At 33.4% G+C, this 18,568-nt stretch overlaps 1 protein-coding gene across 1 annotated transcript; it reads left to right on the top strand.

Moving 5' to 3' along the window:
* Positions 1-1,236: 1,236 nt before the first annotated feature.
* Positions 1,237-18,431, top strand: LOC137390523 (protein FAM81A-like). The gene is made up of 8 exons (XM_068076852.1): positions 1,237-1,262; positions 5,819-6,150; positions 8,748-8,896; positions 10,906-11,154; positions 13,690-13,802; positions 14,312-14,441; positions 15,974-16,078; positions 17,783-18,431. The coding sequence occupies exons 1-8, from the start codon at positions 1,237-1,239 to the stop codon at positions 17,996-17,998; spliced, it is 1,320 nt and encodes a 439-aa protein (XP_067932953.1). The 3' UTR covers positions 17,999-18,431.
* The last annotated feature ends 137 nt before the right edge of the window (positions 18,432-18,568 follow it).

The raw sequence follows: 18,568 nt of genomic DNA, 5'->3' as shown, positions 1-18,568 counted from the left end.
GTGTGTGTATATTTATTATAAATAAAAAACACATTTTTAATGTAAAATTCTTGTTGCTGAGGACTAAAAGTTTTCAAGCTTTGTCTAATTTAAACTTTTTCGTTATCAAGAATTTCAATCAGCATGTCATTAGCAACTAATGTTCTGTCAGCAGCCATTTTTCATTTCTTGGTTGGTTGAAAGTTTCCTCGGTATTTTGTTGATATATCAAGAATTATTAGTTCAACCGACTTTAAACTTCGGAATTACACAGAAAACACAAAGTCACCAAAGATTTGTAGTCCTACATAACATGGAAAAACAAAGTTAAACTAGGTTACAAAAACAATTCTCATAATTATTTCGAGCCCAGGATTTTAAGTGCTAAGTTACCTAAGGCACCGCAATTCAACTCAGGGTAACATAGCTAGTCATTCACATTTAGAAGAACACCGTAAAGTAGACATCAATAAAATAAAACTTTATTTCAATAGTGATTTACTTTTTCAAACAGCAACACACATTATTTTGTGTGATTTTCATGTTTTCATGATTAGTTGTTCATGCTGTTATGCAAGAACCTTCTTGAAGAACGCCATGCACCTTATGCTCGATGTCGTTGCTAAGTGAAATTGTTTAATCAAAGTTGATAATATTCACTGAGACCAACTCCTTTTAGAAACTTGAGCATATTTCCGAGTCATGCCGTCTGTGAATTACCGTGTTTCACCAAACCTATGTATTTATAGTCATTTATGAGTAGAGTTAAGTTAACTACAGAGTGATTGTTTGTATTTCCAACACATATACGACGTGTTAGATCTATTTCGGCATCATAATATAGTTTTGTTTGCTGCTAAAATAGAGAATTGAATCTCAATGCTGCCGTTATCACTATTTATATTGGTAAGTTTGCCAAAACAATCTTTTTAAGACATCCACTCAAGTGTTTATCACCTCGTTAAATGCTGTTTCTTTCTTTATCAAGGTCATTTTGGATAATTCATTCTGGGTATCGACACGACACGCATTATGCTTGTAATTAAGTGATGCCTTTAATTGTAACATTGGATATGTAAGTACCTTACTAATGGCTCACGGGTTCATTCAAGTTTAAGATACTGAAAGTCAAAGTACATAAGCATTCGCTTCAGAAGCGATTGCATTAGTTAAACTAACATATTGAGAGAGATACCCGCGTTGTTAGGTCTCTTGTGTATAAGCTTTATAGGAAGGATCACGAGGAACACGATACTCATGATAATCGAGCAGCTGGATGAGATGTTAGTTGGTAACGCTAATGCTATCTTTTTTAAACTGTTTTTAGTGCACAGGAATGTTTGGCAATAGGTCTGCGCAGAAGTTTGTTGTGAATTTGCTGTATTGAGTTGAGTAGGTTGTCTTGACAACTGCTAGAAACTAGCTGTCAGGGTGGTTTCGCTATTTTCTGGGTGTCTTTTCGCAATCTGATAAGTTAGCACCAGAGGTCTGTGTGTTCTTGTAAAACATTCTTGACCAGTGCATCAATATGGTTCCATGAAGTGGGACCATATTGATGCACTGGGTCGAGAAGGCATCGACCAGTGCATCAGATTTGTCAATGTATGGAAATGAATTTGTGTGACAAAGTGATTCGCCAACATTCTCTAGTTAATAATTTTGTGATTTTGATGAAATCTACACAATAGAATGGAGAAAATAAAATTATGCAGAAAAATGAAAAATATAATTTTTTTTCGAAAAATTGCAGTTTTTTTAATAAGAGAACCACTACACTATCAATGGGTTTTTCACCTCAGCTGTACTAATATTTGTGGCTTTGGTTTTGGCACAGCTAAATCTTTCATAAACCAAATTCATCTCATAAACCATCACTTCTCTGAAAGTTAGATGAGTATATCGAAGAATGGTATATTGACATACTATGGCTCTGTAAATAAAGTATTAGAAAGCTGTCGATTAATGTAATAGCCTTGCATTTTGTCTACAGAATGAGACTGTTTCAGAGTTTAGGTAAACTTTCACTGTGAAGAAGCGCAACGATGGTATCTCCCAGAAAATATTAAAGTGATTTATATTACTGATAAATGTTTTCTCGTGTGGAATAGACTAAAGGCTTTAACATGTCTCTGACTAAAGCCATGATATCATCAATTGTTTTTTTTCGGTTCAGGCATGCATTAGCTGATATCTGTGTGTATATGAATTTTTGTTTTATGATTCGGTAGGTCATGACCGGTATGACCGATTCGGTATGACCGAATCTTTGATCTACCAGTGTGCAAGCAAGGATCATACTGAAATCTCCTGGATGACAACAAATTCATAGGTTCATTCAATAAAAATACACATATAGTCAAAACTATACACAAAAAGCTACATCATTGCAAGATCTAATTTGTACTCATATGTTGAACTGTCATGTGTTGGAGAAATACTCCATCTCACTCAGGAGTTAGCATGCATATCTTGTGCATTCATATGAGCTCAAACATCTATATAAAGTTCATTTCCGATCTTGTCAAAAAGTAGAGCTGGTTGCTGGTGTGTAAATGCTAGTTACAGTAACTGCAACTGCCTGGTGTCAAACAACACGTTTTTATAAGACTATGGCAAGATAAAGAACCGACCACGTAATGATGTGTCGACTAATACAATAAATTGGATACATACATGTTGGCAGACATAAGGTCAGAGGTTAATAACCGGCAATAGTGTAATAGTTTAGGTGTTACTGAGATTTGTAGAGATTGGCCTATTCCTCGTGAAAACAACTGATGATATTTTCTTCACGATGTCCATTATGTTATTCTTAACAACAAACGATTGCTGAAGAGCTGAAACTATATGATTTACGTGAAATACAGATCTCTTAGTGATAGTCAACACTCACAGATCCATCACCTCATGTAAACTTAGTGATAGTCAACACTTACAGATCCATCACCTCATATATACTTAGTGATAGTCAACACTTACAGATCCATCACCTCATGTGAACTTAGTGATAGTCAACACTTACATATCCATCACGTCATGTAAACTTAGTGATAGTCAACACTTACAGATCCATCACCTCATGTAAACTTAGTGATAGTCAACACTTACAGATCCATCACCTCATATAAACTTAGTGATAGTCAACACTTACAGATCCATCACCTCATGCAAACTTAGTGATAGTCAACACTTACAGATCGATCACCTCATATAAACTTAGTGATAGTCAACACTTACAGATCCATCACCTCATGTAAACTTAGTGATAGTCAACACTTACAGATCCATAACCTCATATAAACTTAGTGATAGTCAACACTTACAGATCCATCACCTCATATATACTTAGTGATAGTCAACACTTACAGATCGATCACCTCATATAAACTTAGTGATAGTCAACACTTACAGATCGATCACCTCATGTATGCTTAGTGATAGTCAACATTTACAGTTCCATCACCTCATGTAAACTTAGTAATAATCAACACTTACAGATCCATCACCTCATGTAAACTTAGTGATAGTCAACACTTACAGATCCATCACCTCATATAAACTTAGTGATGGTCAACACTTACAGATCCATCATCTCATGTAAACTTAGTGATAGTCAACACTTACAGATCCATCACCTCATATATACTTAGTGATAGTCAACACTTACAGATCCATCATCTCATGTAAACTTAGTGATAGTCAACACTTACAGATCCATCACCTCATATAAACTTAGTGATAGTCAACACTCACAGATCTATAACCTCATGTAAACTTAGTGATAGTCAACACTTACAGATCCATCACCTCATATATACTTAGTGATAGTCAACACTTACAGATCGATCACCTCATATAAACTTAGTGATAGTCAACACTTACAGATCCATCACCTCATGTAAACTTAGTGATAGTCAATACTTACAGATCCGTCACCTCATGTAAAGTTAGTGATAGTCAACACTTACAGATCCATCACCTCATATATACTTAGTGATAGTCAACACTTACAGATCTATCACCTCATATATACTTAGTGATAGTCAACACTCACAGATCCATCACCTCATGTAAACTTAGTGATAGTCAACACTTACAGATCCATCACCTCATGTATACTTAGTGATAGTCAACATTCACAGTTCCATCACCTCATGTAAACTTAGTAATAATCAACACTTACAGATCCATCACCTCATGTAAACTTAGTGATAGTCAACACTTACAGATCCATCACCTCATATAAACTTAGTGATAGTCAACACTTACAGATCCATCACCTCATGTAAACTTAGTAATAGTCAACACTTACAGGTCCATCACCTCGTATAAACTTAGTGGTAGTCAACACTTACAGATCTGTCACCTCATGTAAACTTAGTGATAGTCAACATTTACAGTTCCATCACCTCATGTAAACTTAGTAATAATCAACACTTACAGATCCATCACCTCATATATACTTAGTGGTAGTCAACACTCACAGGTCCATCACCTCGTGTACACTTAGTGATAGTCAACACTCACAGGTGTTTAAATAATAAACATAGCATAAATTTAAACCTCGTTGTGAAAGATACAGTTGCTGACCAGACTGTCAGCATTTTAGATAGATACAGTCAAACATGGATAACTCGAACTTCACGGGACCGAGCAAAAGTGTTCGAATTATCAGAGCATTCAAGTTATCAGAGCACTATCACAAGTCCATGTATTTACTTATTTATTAGTAGATACATGTACATATACAAACTATAATATAAATCAAAAGCACAAATGGCTTGTTTCAAATTAAACGCTTCTAATGTAAAGTTTAAAACGTTTTCATCAAAAAGTTTAGAGATTTTTCTATCACTTGAGATTGGTTTGTTGTTTGAGGTGATGTTTTTGCCAGGACGTTTTTTAGATTGACATTAGCAAAACTTGATGGTTGTTAAAATGCTCAAAAGAAAATACATCAGTACATATACAAACTATAATATAAATCAAAAGCACAAATGGCTTGTTTCAAATTAAATGCTTCTAATGTAAAGTTTAAAACGTTTTTATCAAAAAGTATAGATTTTTCTATCACTTGAGATTGGTTCGTTGTTTGAGGTGATGTTATTGTCAGGACGTTTTTTAGATTGACATTGGCAAAACTTGATCGTTGTTGAAATGCTCAAAAGAAAAAACATCTTTTTCTTTTGAGCATTTTACCCACGATCAATTTTGCCGATTTTTCTTGAAGTTTATGCAAAGATTACCTCACTTTACCTCGCTTCGGAAGGGCAATCGTTAAGCGGATGTTTGGTATAAATCAAATTTCACCAACCCTTTAGAAAAGTCGTTGACAAAAATATTTTGCCGATGGTGATAATAACGACGCTTATGAATTACGAAAAGTTGAAGTTTACCTCTTTGGCTTGGAATAAAGGGATTTTTTAAAGCGATGAAAACCGTTTCGGTAGCCGTTGGGCAAAAAACAGTTCGAGTTAACAGTGTTGAGTTCGAGTTATCTATAGCAGTTTATCATTACGTGGGAACGGACCAAAGAAACCGTTCGAATTAACCATGTGTTCGAGCTATCCGTGGGCGAGTTATCCATGTTTCACTGTATCTTGACTTATCTATCATCTTATAGTAGCTATTTTACCAGCTGCAGCAGTAGGATACTCATTAGTTCCTAACAGAGCATATTATCTTTGAAACAGCAGTTTGTAATTATCATGTTTTTTTAATTTGCGAAATATACCATATTATGAAATATGGAGACTTAAAATCAGTGTTTTGCAATCCTCATTTTCACTCATTGATCACGAGTTGTAGTAAAGTTTGTTATTTATGCGCTTGTCTGTAGGGCACTAGCTCAGAGACCAACTCAGGCATATGGGGCACATCGGGCTACCTCTACTTCCCAAGTACTGCCTTCTGGACAACAATCACAGACTTTGCTAGCGCATGAAGCTCCTGAAGAGCTCAAATCTACCTATCACGACAGTTTCGGAGGAACTGGGGGCTTTACCGCTCCTTCGTGGAAACGCATGGCCAACCAGAAACAGCCACAAGCGATCTCATCGGTACCTCCTACTCCTAGGCCTCCGTCAGCTAGGGCTCCTGCAGATATGTCACGACTCTATGATCTTGAGGGCCGATTGTCTCATCAGGAGCGAGCCTCTCAAAACCTTTTAGGTATGTAAACTCACTAAACAATATTATTCTAATGTTGGCGAAAACTTATAGCTTTTGATGATTTTTCAATTCATACAAAAAATTCAATTCAATTCAAAAAAATGTGGTACATGTAAACTGTTTTGAATCATAGTACCTAATGCATAAGTTATATGCTATGTGAATATTAAAGTTGTTGTCTATGCAAATGAAAGCATAATCAAAAATCATAAAATGTTATATGTTATAATACGAAATAATTTAATATAACATACTACAATTTAACATAAAATCATGATGGGATATGATATAAAATAACATAATATTGTATAATGTAGCATGTTATAATAAAATATACTGTATAATATAAATCTCAGTTTGTGTGTTTTCTGTGATTTTGCACTTCAGTGTGTCTAGCTATAGCTAATAAGATCTTGGAGTTAAAATCTCTTGCATCATACTGGATTTTAACTCACAAAGATTGCAACTGCACAATCGTAATCCAACTGCCTAACCATGAGTCTACAAAGGCTCTTACCAAACATCGCTCTTACTATATACTGTATACACTCTTTTCCCGATTTCACTTGCTAAAAGACGTAATAATTGAAACTCTATGAACTCTATGATTCTACGAAACACCATGGTTTTTCGTGTTTTTGGGAACTTTTAGTTTCGGGTTTTTCGTAAGGTTCAATTGCTAAATTGCGATCAAGGCTAATACATGTACTTCTCATGCAGACTATTGTATTATCTTGAGTAGGAATTATCTCTACATTCGGCTGACAAATACATCCGATATCTCATTTTTATATTTGTATTAGTATCGCGAAGTAACAGTATCGTCGTATTCACAGTTTCTGCTGGAACAGTAACCTTTTTATACATTCACACTTCTGTGCACGAATTGTTATTATTTATTCAACATATCCAGGATTTTTATTTTGTTTTCTCAGCTCGTATTAATTGTATCATTACCAAATCATATCATATTGTAATCGTACCAAAAAAGACTCTATTTAGCTATTACTTGCTAATTATTGTTTCACATTTACATGCTTTTATATGTAAAGTTGTTTTATTTTGTTTCTTAATTTATTTGACATGCACAAAACATTTCCCTCATAACATGAAGTTTGAAAGTTACAATTGTTTGTCAAAGTTTGAAAACCTGTACAGCTGTTTTTTTTTTCATTTATTTAAACTGCGTAAAACACTTTGTTCATGATATGAAGTTTGAAAGTTAGAATGGTAACTGTTGTTATATGTTGAATAAGAATAAATTTTCTGTGCCAAAACTTTTATTACCCGGGCAATGCTGGGCATTCAACTAGTATTATATAATAATACAGCATATTGTAATACTGTGCGGATGAGGTTCCGAAAGAAATAGGAATTCCATAGCAATTTTGGTTGAAGCACACACAACGCTGTATACCCTACATGCCCGGCATATGCATATCCTATATTTCTTAAAAGAAATTCTAGATTGAGTTTAAAAATATTATTTTCATTATCTTGAGAAGTTCACTCAGTTATTGAGCAAATAGTTGTCAATGCTATATAAGAAATATTTACTTTAATGCAAATAAATTCTACATTTATTGCAGTAACATATATCCTTAGTTTAGCAAAGCTGACTGATATTGAAGTGTGTAACACAGCACCAGACTAATATAACACGTAGTTCATTACCATAACTAGTATAATTATGAATTGTAAAGTGTTGACAAGTTAATATTTGTTTCTTTTTAGAAACATTACGAAGTATTAAGCAAAAGACATCATTTTCTCAAAGCAGATATGACAAAGTAAACCTATATATCTATGAAATGTCTAATAAAAAATCGGCAAGTATAGAGCATGTCAATTAAAAAAATAATACTTTGATTATAAGAGAAATTAAAGTACAAGGTACCTCTATTGCAAGAGAAAAAAGTATAGAGTGTTTCTATTGCAAGAGAGATATAAAGGTACACAGCATTTCTATTAGAAGAGAGATAAAAGTATAAGGTGCCTCTATTGCAAGAGAGATCAAAGTATAGGTTACCTCTATTGCAAGAGAGATAAAAGTGTAGGGTACCTCTATTGCAAAAGAGATAAAAATGTAGGGTACCTCTATTGTAAGAAAGATGAAAGTGTAGGGTACCTCTATTGCGAGAGAGATGAAAGTGTAGGGTATCTCTATTGTAAAAGAAATAAAAGTATAAAGTACTTCTATTGTAAGAGAGATATAAAGGTTCACAGTACTTCTCTATTAGAATAGAGATAAAAGTATAATCTGCCTCTATAGCGAGAAAGATATAAGTATAGAGTAATTCTATTACACGGAACATATACATGTAAGTATAGAGTAACTCTATTACAAAAGGAAGAGAGCATTATAAAGTACTTCTATGGCGAAAGATTGAATATCGTAGAGAGTATTTATTACATTAGAAAGGAAAGTATAGAGTATAATTATTGAAAGGAAAATACAAACATATTTATGTAACTTATTATTGGCTCAAGTAATCACCAATAAAATGTTTTTCATTATAAAAAAAGCAGAGACAGAAATTAGGAATTATGACTGATTACACAGGCGTGTTTTAAAAATCAAAAATATATATTCATAGATCGTGCGATGAGAATAAAGGAAGATGTTGTGGAGAATTTAAATCTGACACACAGTACCTGGCAAGGGGAGAAAAAACAGAGAGAACTTCTGCAGGAACACATAAGGGCAATAACTGAGCTAGTCAAGAGGCTGGATCGAGATATCAAGGTTGATTGGATAAAACTTATATTCACTGTAACAGATGAGTGGAGTATGATTATTGTAGGTAATACCTGGCCAATGTTTACACCTAAGTTTATCATCAAGCCTCAGTGTAAACCAGACTTTATCTGCCTATCACTACACAGCGTCTATAAGTCTAATGGTATACCTAAAGCATGAAAGTTTCTCTGTTCTACACAAGACACTACTTGGTTAGAAGTGTAAGTCACAAAGAAGTAGATAAGAGAAGAATAGAAGTATATTAGCACTAGATGAATGCCCGACACTGCTCAGAATTTCTTTTATTTTTAACAGAATCAGCGCGCGTTGTTTCGGGACAAAAATTCATGAATGCATTAATTGAAAGCAATCGTCTATAATGCGTGTGAAGGCATGTTCTTGAGGCTCTAATCGGAGAGATTGTGCCACAATTATGTGCAAAATGAAAGTTCCAAGTTTGCCATTTGAGTAAAGTTTGCCTGCTTTCATCCATTAAATAAACTGTACCATGTCGCTCTTACAGCTTGTTCCTCACGCCAAAATTTGTTCAACGTCATCGAACTTGATTCTTATTATAGTAAAGATTAATCAATGACATCAAAAGGCTAGCCTAGTTGGAAACATGTAAAAAACATATGTTTATCAATCACCTTAATTATGGCCTATACTATTTCTTCAGTACGACGGTTTCGAGATTATAAGATTAGAGTTTTATAATATAGTACGTAAATAGATTGAAGATTTCATAGCAGTACAGTCCATAGAGATATATTTCATAGAGATATATTTCATAGAGATATATTTCATAGAGATATATTTCATAGAGATATATTTCATAGAGATATATTTCATAGAGATATATTTCATAGAGATATATTTCATAGAGATATATTTCATAGAGATATATTTCATAGAGATATATTTCATAGAGATATATTTCATAGAGATATATTTCATAGAGATATATTTCATAGAGATATATTTCATAGAGATATAATTCATAGAGATATATTTCATAGAGATATATTTCATAGAGATATATTTCATAGAGATATATTTCATAGAGATATATTTCATAGAGATATATTTCATAGAGATATATTTCATAGAGATATATTTCATAGAGATATATTTCATAGAGATATAATTCATAGAGATATAATTCATAGAGATATATTTCATAGAGATATATTTCATAGAGATATGTTTCATAGAGATATATTTCATAGAGATATGTTTCATAGAGATATATTTCATAGAGATACATTTCATAGAGATATATTTCATAGAGATATATTTCATAGAGATATATTTCATAGAGATATATTTCATAGAAATATATTTCATAGAAACATATTTCATAGAGATATATTTCCTAAAGATATATTTCATAAAGATATATTTTTTAGATTTCTTTGCTGGCAGTCAGATCATGGTTGAAAGTTGTTCCAAAAAATTTAGGCCCTTTGTGTAGGTTATTGCACAAACAAGCTATACAAAAATAAACAATAATGGTTGACAAATAAATTGCTTTTAGGGGTTGATATATCAGACATTCACTTCAATGCAACAGCTGTTCTTTATCATATTAAATTTGACATGTTTGAACAGGTATCTTTCTCATTTCATCATAGTACTGAAGTGGTGCACTGCATTCTCTCAACACATCTTTTCATAAACTCATAATTCTTTGGCAGCATTCACAAGCATCTTACTTCCAGCCACTAATAATGATGAATACAGTGGCTCTATCCAAAACTCTCTCTGGATTGTATCAGTCAAAACATTAAAGATACTTATACCTCAACTAAATATATATGTCTGTTGACTGACAGACTAACTGACTGACTGACTGACTGACTGACTGACTGACTGACAGGTGTCATAAGACAGTTGATCTGTCAAAATTCATCTATGCCTATAGGATGACATATACATAGTCAAATTACTTGAGTGGACAAATGCTACGGGTATGTCAAAGGTTGTCAACAGGTTTGTCAAATCTGTTGTTTAAGGTACTGGAGAATGAATTGAGAGTGAAAGACTCCTACATCGCCAGCAGTGGAAACGCTATCAAATCCTTGGAGCTACAACAAGCCACTGCATTAACTGACATTAGAGGTAGAATTGCTCGTGGTGATGCTGCCATTGCTAAGCTAGCCAATGAAAACTCAGCATTTCAGGAAAGCCTAAAGCAAACTGGAAATAAACATCAGGACTCGATAAATAGACTAAATGAAAAAATTCAAGCCCTTGAAATCAAGGTTAGAATAGAGTCACAATTTAGCCTGGTTTCTCTCACATGTATTGGTACAAAAACATTTATTTAGCTATGTAACAGAAACATTTCGCTATGTAACTGAAACATTTGTTTAGCTATGTAAGAAAAACATTGATTTAGCTATGTAAGAGAAACATTTATTTAGCTATGTAAGAGAAACATTTATTTAGCTATGTAAGAGAAACATTTATTTAGCTATGTAACAGAAACATTTATTTAGCTATGTAACAGAAACATTGATTTAGCTATGTAAGAGAAACATTTATTTAGCTATGTAAGAGAAACATTTATTTAGCTATGTAAGAGAAACATTTCTTTAGCTATGTAACAGAAACATTTATTTAGCTATGTAACAGAAACATTGATTTAGCTATGTAAGAGAAACATTTATTTAGCTATGTAAGAGAAACATTTATTTAGCTATGTAAGAGAAACATTTATTTAGCTATGTAACTGAAACATTGATTTAGGTATGTAACAGAAACATTTATTTAGCTATGTAAGAGAAACATTTATTTAGCTATGTAACAGAAACATTGATTTAGCTATGCAACAGAAACATTTATTTAGCTATGTAAGAGAAACATTTATTTAGCTATGTAAGAGAAACATTTATTTAGCTGTGTAGCAGAAACATTTATTTAGCTATGTAACTGAAACACTTATTTAGCTATGTAACTGAAACATTTATTTAGCTATGTAACTGAAACACTTATTTAGCTATGTAACAGAAATATTTATTTAGCTATGTAACAGAAACATTAGCTATGTAAAAGAAACGTTTATTTAGCTATGTACCAGAAACCTTTATTAGGCTATGTAACAGAAACATTTATATAGCTATGTAACAAAAACAATTAGCTATGTAAGAAAAACGTTTATTTAGCTATATAACAGAAACATTTATTCTTATCATGCTGCCTACACAAGAAAACATACATTACAACTTAATGTATGACTAGCTGAGCCATGTGAAGGCTTGCTAATGCAAAGATAACAAAATATTTGAGTTTCAAACAGCTCTTCTGGATGACACATGTTACGAGTAAAGAGTTTTTTCCATGTCAGCATAAAACAAGATACTCATAAAGTACAAGATAAAGCTAATACTTGTGTTTGCTTTGAAAGCAACTGTTTGATAGTATTTCTTACTCTTCAAATGAGTATTATTTAGTGTCTTCACTATCTACCTACTGTACATGCACTATATGTTTATTATAAGTTCACTGTGAGCTCACTATATGTTGAACATTCATTGAATGCTCGCTGTAGGCTCGTCATATGTTTACTGCATGTTCATTATATGTTCATGACTGCATTTGCATTGGTGTTTGGTGAATATTCTTTAGCCAAATTGACATCTATATGATTAAGGTGAATATTATGTTCACTAACTATGCAAATGTCTATGGTTTACTTTGTTGGATATGTTCTCTTTATATTAATAGTATGTTGTGTAGCTATAGACCTGAATATGTTTTACAACGTTCACTTATTATTTTTTGTATGTTCATTGTGTGCTCAGTTGTAGTTGTGATAGCTTACAGACCCAATCAACTTGACCCCAGTTGAAGTAGCTGAGTAGAGTAGGTATTAGCCTTCTGTTGATTGAAGCCTTAGTTCTAAATATAAAGTAGTACATGTATCTTTATAACCCTGCATGTGTCATGAGTGAGCTCATAATTACTGATGCTACAGCAAGAGCTGAAGCAGTCCGTTAACTGACTTTGCTTAGATTTTTTTTATCTTGAATGACCTTGACCAGCTGACTGTTCAGCTATATTACATATGCCCGATGACTTATGGATGACAACCACAAATAATCTTATGCCACTAGCGGTGTAAATAGCCTCATAATTTTTGTTTGTTGCGCGTAATATTAAAAAAATTCTCAACGTATTCACAAATAGTTTGAACTAAAATATTTTTTGAAGAATGAGTTTGTGCCAAGACCAGAGGAGAACTCAGTAAACAGTGATTAAATACACTAGTGCAAAACATTGGTGATATTTTCTAAATCTTAGTTACAATAATGGAAAGAACAGTTCCCAATTTTTTAAATAGTAATATACGATTTTTTATGATATAATCATGATACACTTGCTGAGTGTCTGGTTAATAAGCGTTTAGTAAACAGATAGCGAGTTCTCTGTTGAGCTTTGAAATTGTTCCTGCTTGAATGTAGGGGATGTAACTCCTAACATATCTTCTACTTACATCCAATCCACTTTGCGCTTACTTGAAACTATTTCGACTGCTTCAATTCACCAAACATACATGTAAACAGATGTTTTATTCTTATTAATAATATCTCACTCAAGTGGATCTACATATTGTAAGAACTCTTCGAAGGCGTAATATCACAACTTCATGTCTTCATTTCAAAGTTCATTCTCAGATTAGGCAGGCACAGAGGGTAAATGCTACATATAAAGAGGACAACTCCTTGTGCAAACATAATGACAATTTGTGTATGGTTGTCTGAAGGAGGAATCGATTGATAAATCTGTTTATTCAGATAGCTGAAGGTTCTCAGAAGCTAGAGAGAAGCACCACAGAGACCATCCTGAGAACACAAAGCAAAGAAAGTGATTTGGCCAAAAACACGGCGGTTGTTGAAGCAAAGCTGAAGTAAGTCCCTTCGCCAACTCTAGGCAAGTAATTAATTAGACTGGCTTTACAAAGCTAATGCATGGCTTATGGCTTAAAATAATTTTGTAAAAATTTAAAAACAAAATGGAAGCATCGTTTTGATGAAAAGCTTACTAGTTTAAAATCAATTTCTGTGCAACAAAGTGGCTCATACCAAAGGCGTTGTTATATTATCTTACCAATTTAGTCTCAAAAGAATTCAACGCATCCTTTACTATAATAAGATCCGTGTCCCTTCAATTCAAGTCATGAGTGGAGCGTTAGAGAAAATGATTGCAATCAACAGGATTTGAACTTTTGACTTTCAGCTTGGTGTACCAACACTCTCCTGCCTGCATCAATCAACCGACATGCTGTGATTAGATAAAATTTAGTAATTAGTTATTGCAGCTGACGAGCTCTCAACGTGCACCAGACTGCCAGAGTACTAGTAAAATATTATTTGTAATAGTATATATTTTGTCTACTATGTGAGTAAATTATTACAGAGGTTCGATTGAAGAACTAAAGTTGCTCTTAGCTAATCAGAAGAATATCAGTGACACAGAAAGGGAAAAGGCAGTTGGCCGCCTCAAGCTTGATATTGAGAAACAAGACGCTATCTCCAGAGAGAGGCTGGTAGGCAGTTGACATTCAAAGCAATTTTCATTTAGTGGCTGTACGCATAATAACTCACCTGCATGTAGTGTGTGTGGGCGCGTGGGTGTTTATTTCATCAATTAGTGCAAATATAACATAAAGCAAAAAATTAAAATATAGTTATAATATTAATTAAATGAAAGAAAAATAAAATAAAATAAATAAAGAATAAATAAAAATAAATGAAAGCTCAATTCCTATATATTAACGTACATGTATGATCCGGCCCACATGCGCAGTAGCACTGCAGCTAGTTGAGACGCTGGGCTCACAAAAGTTAACATGTAAGTTGAGATATTTGGCATATTTCATCAAAATATAAATAGTCTTGGCTATTTAAATTTAATAGGCTGGTCTTGATTAAGAGGCTCAACAAGTGGTTTCCAACATTTCTTTTTAAGCTAATAAATGCTGAAATTTTGCGTTAGTTTATTGGAAGACTGTTCCAATGTGATTGTACTCTGTGTTTAATAGTTTTTAACTGGAAGCAGTATAAAATAATGGTAACGGTAAATCGGTTTTCAAAAATCTAGTATTATAATGAGAATATTATTTTACTCTTTAATCATTTGATTAAAATTTTGAATTTGTCATCAAGAGCATTTTATACTGGCTGAGTTTATCAACAGGCAACACAACAAGGACTGTGCTGAAGTCAGTGATGGGTTGTCAATAATTATGCGCATTAGATGCTATTATGATATTTATACTTTTTTAAATAACAAAATGGGGCATGACTCCAGACAGTAACTAATTTTAGAGTTAATACACTGTTGTATATTAGTTTGATAACACTTCCGAGTAAAAATGTGGATCATTTACTTATCAGGCTCAACATAGACTTTATCTGCGTATTTAGCTTATCGATGTGTGCTTCTCATACCAGGTGTGTCCAAATGAATTCTTAAGAGCTTGATTGAAGATGACTCCAAATTAAATAATTTTTATTAGTTTTTTTAATTTAATTTTGTTTTGATGTCTCATTACAATTTACCATATATCTCGTTACACCAGTAATAAATATTTGCACACAACAGACCAGTTCTTTGGAAACAATGAGACATTAGATCAGTCAAAACAAGACATGGTTATCACTTGTAGATGGCAACTAGTCTACTGGTAATACTTGTGATAACACTTTTGGTAGACTATAGGAGAAGGTGATTATTTTATTTTGTACTTACCCACAGATGGACTCAATAATTGTATTGCTAATTCTTTTAACCTTCCGTCAATAGAGATAAGATATATACCTAAAAGTGGTAGTTTTCAATTCTTCTTTGTATAAATTGTTGTATTTGCGTTTATGACACCACATGGCAATATGTTTTAATTTATTGATTTTTTAATTTTTTGCTAACACTATACGTAAAATATTTTTTTCATAAAAATGAAGATGGACTAACCAATAAATATAATTTATCCATAGTTAAACACTCCGGTATATACCTCCGGTATATAACTCCGGTATATAAAACTATATCAAGTTTTACTATATCTACTACTTTCAGGATAAAATGGAAGCGAGAATCAACAAAGTCTTGACGGATATGAACAGTCAACTTAAAGAACTTCGGTCTCTCTCCTCTGTGAAAGACCTTCAAAAAAGTCAGCAGGTAGATTTCCATAAAGTATTATTATTGCTCTTTGGTACAAAATGATGGCTGCTGTCTTTTGCTCAAATGATGATTTAAAAACTGCAGTCACATTCATTCATCTTAACATAAAAAAACATTCTAGCTAACAACCTAGTAAACAGCCTGTGAGCATACCTCAGGAGTAGTCTGAAGTTGGTGATGGGTTAGGGATGGCTGAACCAATCTGTCTATGAAGGAGGATGGCGATTTATCAATGCTCAAAAACTTAAAAACACTCCTGTACACAGGCTATATAGGCATACAGACCATATCACAGGGAGAGGGGAAGAAGCTGAAGATATAAAGTGACATTTAGGATGGATGACCGATTTTCAGTCATTTTTCTCAAGTCTGCTTTTTCTGTGACTCCATATGCTACCGAAGACTATAGAAAGAAGAAGATACGATATCATCATGAGATTTTACTTGTAGATTCAGAATGTTGTGTAGAATAAAGTGATAGTAACAGATTTTGGCTAAAGCTAGTACCTGTCTTGTTATTCTGTAAATCATAGGTCAAAGTCTTGTCATATCAATCGGTATAAATCCTTTCGCTCAAAAATTTTTTTTGTAATTGTTATCAAAATTCTGTTTCTATGGCTGCTATAAGCACATTTTGAGCTTCAATTTGACACCAAGAACAAGCATTTTGGTGTAGCAGCTGATTCATAAAATCGTCAAATGTGAAGCTCTGTAACAATATTTATTTATATTTATTGATGGACATATCTTAAAAACTGCTGCATCAAACACAATAATTTTTTGTGTGGTTGATAAGTACCTAGTTTCCAAACAGTGTGCAAAATTTCAGCTCTCTATGTCCATTTTCAACCAAAATAGGTTTTTAACCCAATTTTGCCCAATCCCAAACTGAGAACTGATGTATATTATAGTTCTCAGTTTGGGATTGGACACAGCAAAAAAACTGGTGCAAATAAACCATGTAACTTTAGAACCCAATGAATTGATATAACCTTGGTATATATCCTCAATATGAAATTGTTGGACACATTTGTTAACGGCTGACTGATGCCATGAAGCAAGTAGCTCAGTGCAAAAGTATAACAGTAGTTGAGAAGATAGTCTAGCCAGCAGTACTGCATAAGGACTACAACACAGCTTTGATGTATATTATAAAGCTGCCTTATTCACAGATCCCTGTGTTGTAGTCCTTATGCAGTACTGCTGGCTAAACTATTTTCTCAACTACTGTTATACTTTTGCACTGAGCTACTTGCTTCACTGGCATCAGTCAGCCGTTAACAAATGTGTCCAACAATTTCATATTGAGGATATATATCAAGGTTATATCAATTCATTGGGTTCTAAAGTTACATGGTTTATTTGCACCAGTTTTTTTACTGTACACAATTTTAACCCAGAGCTTGCACATTGCAAATTTAAAAATATACGAGGTAAATGCCTGGATACATTTGCTTGGCTTTGTAAGTTGGCTCTTTGCTTGCTTTGTGCTTTTGTAATGAGTTTTAACTATGCCAAATTTTTGAGATGGGAAATGCACTGCAAATGCTTTATATCTAATGTGCCGACCCTCAAACAACAAGCTTTGCTATTTTTAATGTATCTGTGGCAAAAGATCTGGATCCAATCTAGACTGACATCCAGGCCCTTCCAACACCTGTAGCTGTTTTGAAACTATATATATAATTTATAATTCAACAGGAAATGGAGAAACGACTATCTACTATGGTTGAGTCATCCGTCCGGGAACAAATGGAAAAGTTTACCCGATTGAGAAATGAGTGCAGACAAGGGTTTGCGTCTGTTCATGACAGCATCACCAACAGTAAGAGTGTACTCGAGGGCAAACTCACTCTCAGTGAGGAACAGCTTCGCAAAGAAATCGGTCACGTTAAGAATATGGTAGTATTAGTTTAGATTAAAGGCTTGTCCGCAAATTTGCCTAAAACTTGGGCATTGTCGGTGCACGTATTTTTAGCTCGTTGTGTATCGCAGTTAGTCGTCACTTAACCCTCTCTTTGTTTTGATATATCCGACAGTCTTCCTCAGTTTGTTTCACAAAGCAGAATTCTAAGACAAATGAATTGAAAACGATTTTGTCAAATGCACTTGAAATTCTATAAAATTCAATTATTCTCCGTATTGTACAAACAATTCCACACTAAACGGCTAGACCTTGATACTTAAGAAACTACCACAAACTTGCCTGATATTGTTAACTTCGAATTGTTCTATAACTAAACCCTACTCAGTCTTTAGAGGTCTATGGCTGTATTGATGTCTATTACTTTTTTAGCATGAGCACTAGCTGTATTTACTTTTCAGACATAAATTATGTAACCATCTAGGTCTTCCCAATATGGCATCGGTGTTGCGACAAATAAGAACACAAAGAATGTTATTTTAATAAATTATTAAACATATTATTGATGTTCTATGTACGCTACAGGAAATGATAACCTTGTTATTTTTGTCTTCCACCTTTTA

This window comes from Watersipora subatra, chromosome 3 (genome assembly GCF_963576615.1).
Source record: "Watersipora subatra chromosome 3, tzWatSuba1.1, whole genome shotgun sequence".
Taxonomy (NCBI): Eukaryota; Metazoa; Bryozoa; class Gymnolaemata; order Cheilostomatida; family Watersiporidae; genus Watersipora; species Watersipora subatra.
This window is presented reverse-complemented; position numbering and strand designations above follow the sequence as displayed.

Coding starts and splice junctions, on each gene's coding strand:
- LOC137390523 (XM_068076852.1), top strand. CDS start 1,237: ATGATAATCGAGCAGCTGGATGAGAT. Junction 8,897..10,905: donor GGCTGGATCGAGATATCAAG/GTTGATTGGATA, acceptor CTGTTGTTTAAG/GTACTGGAGAATGAATTGAG. Junction 14,442..15,973: donor CTATCTCCAGAGAGAGGCTG/GTAGGCAGTTGA, acceptor TACTACTTTCAG/GATAAAATGGAAGCGAGAAT.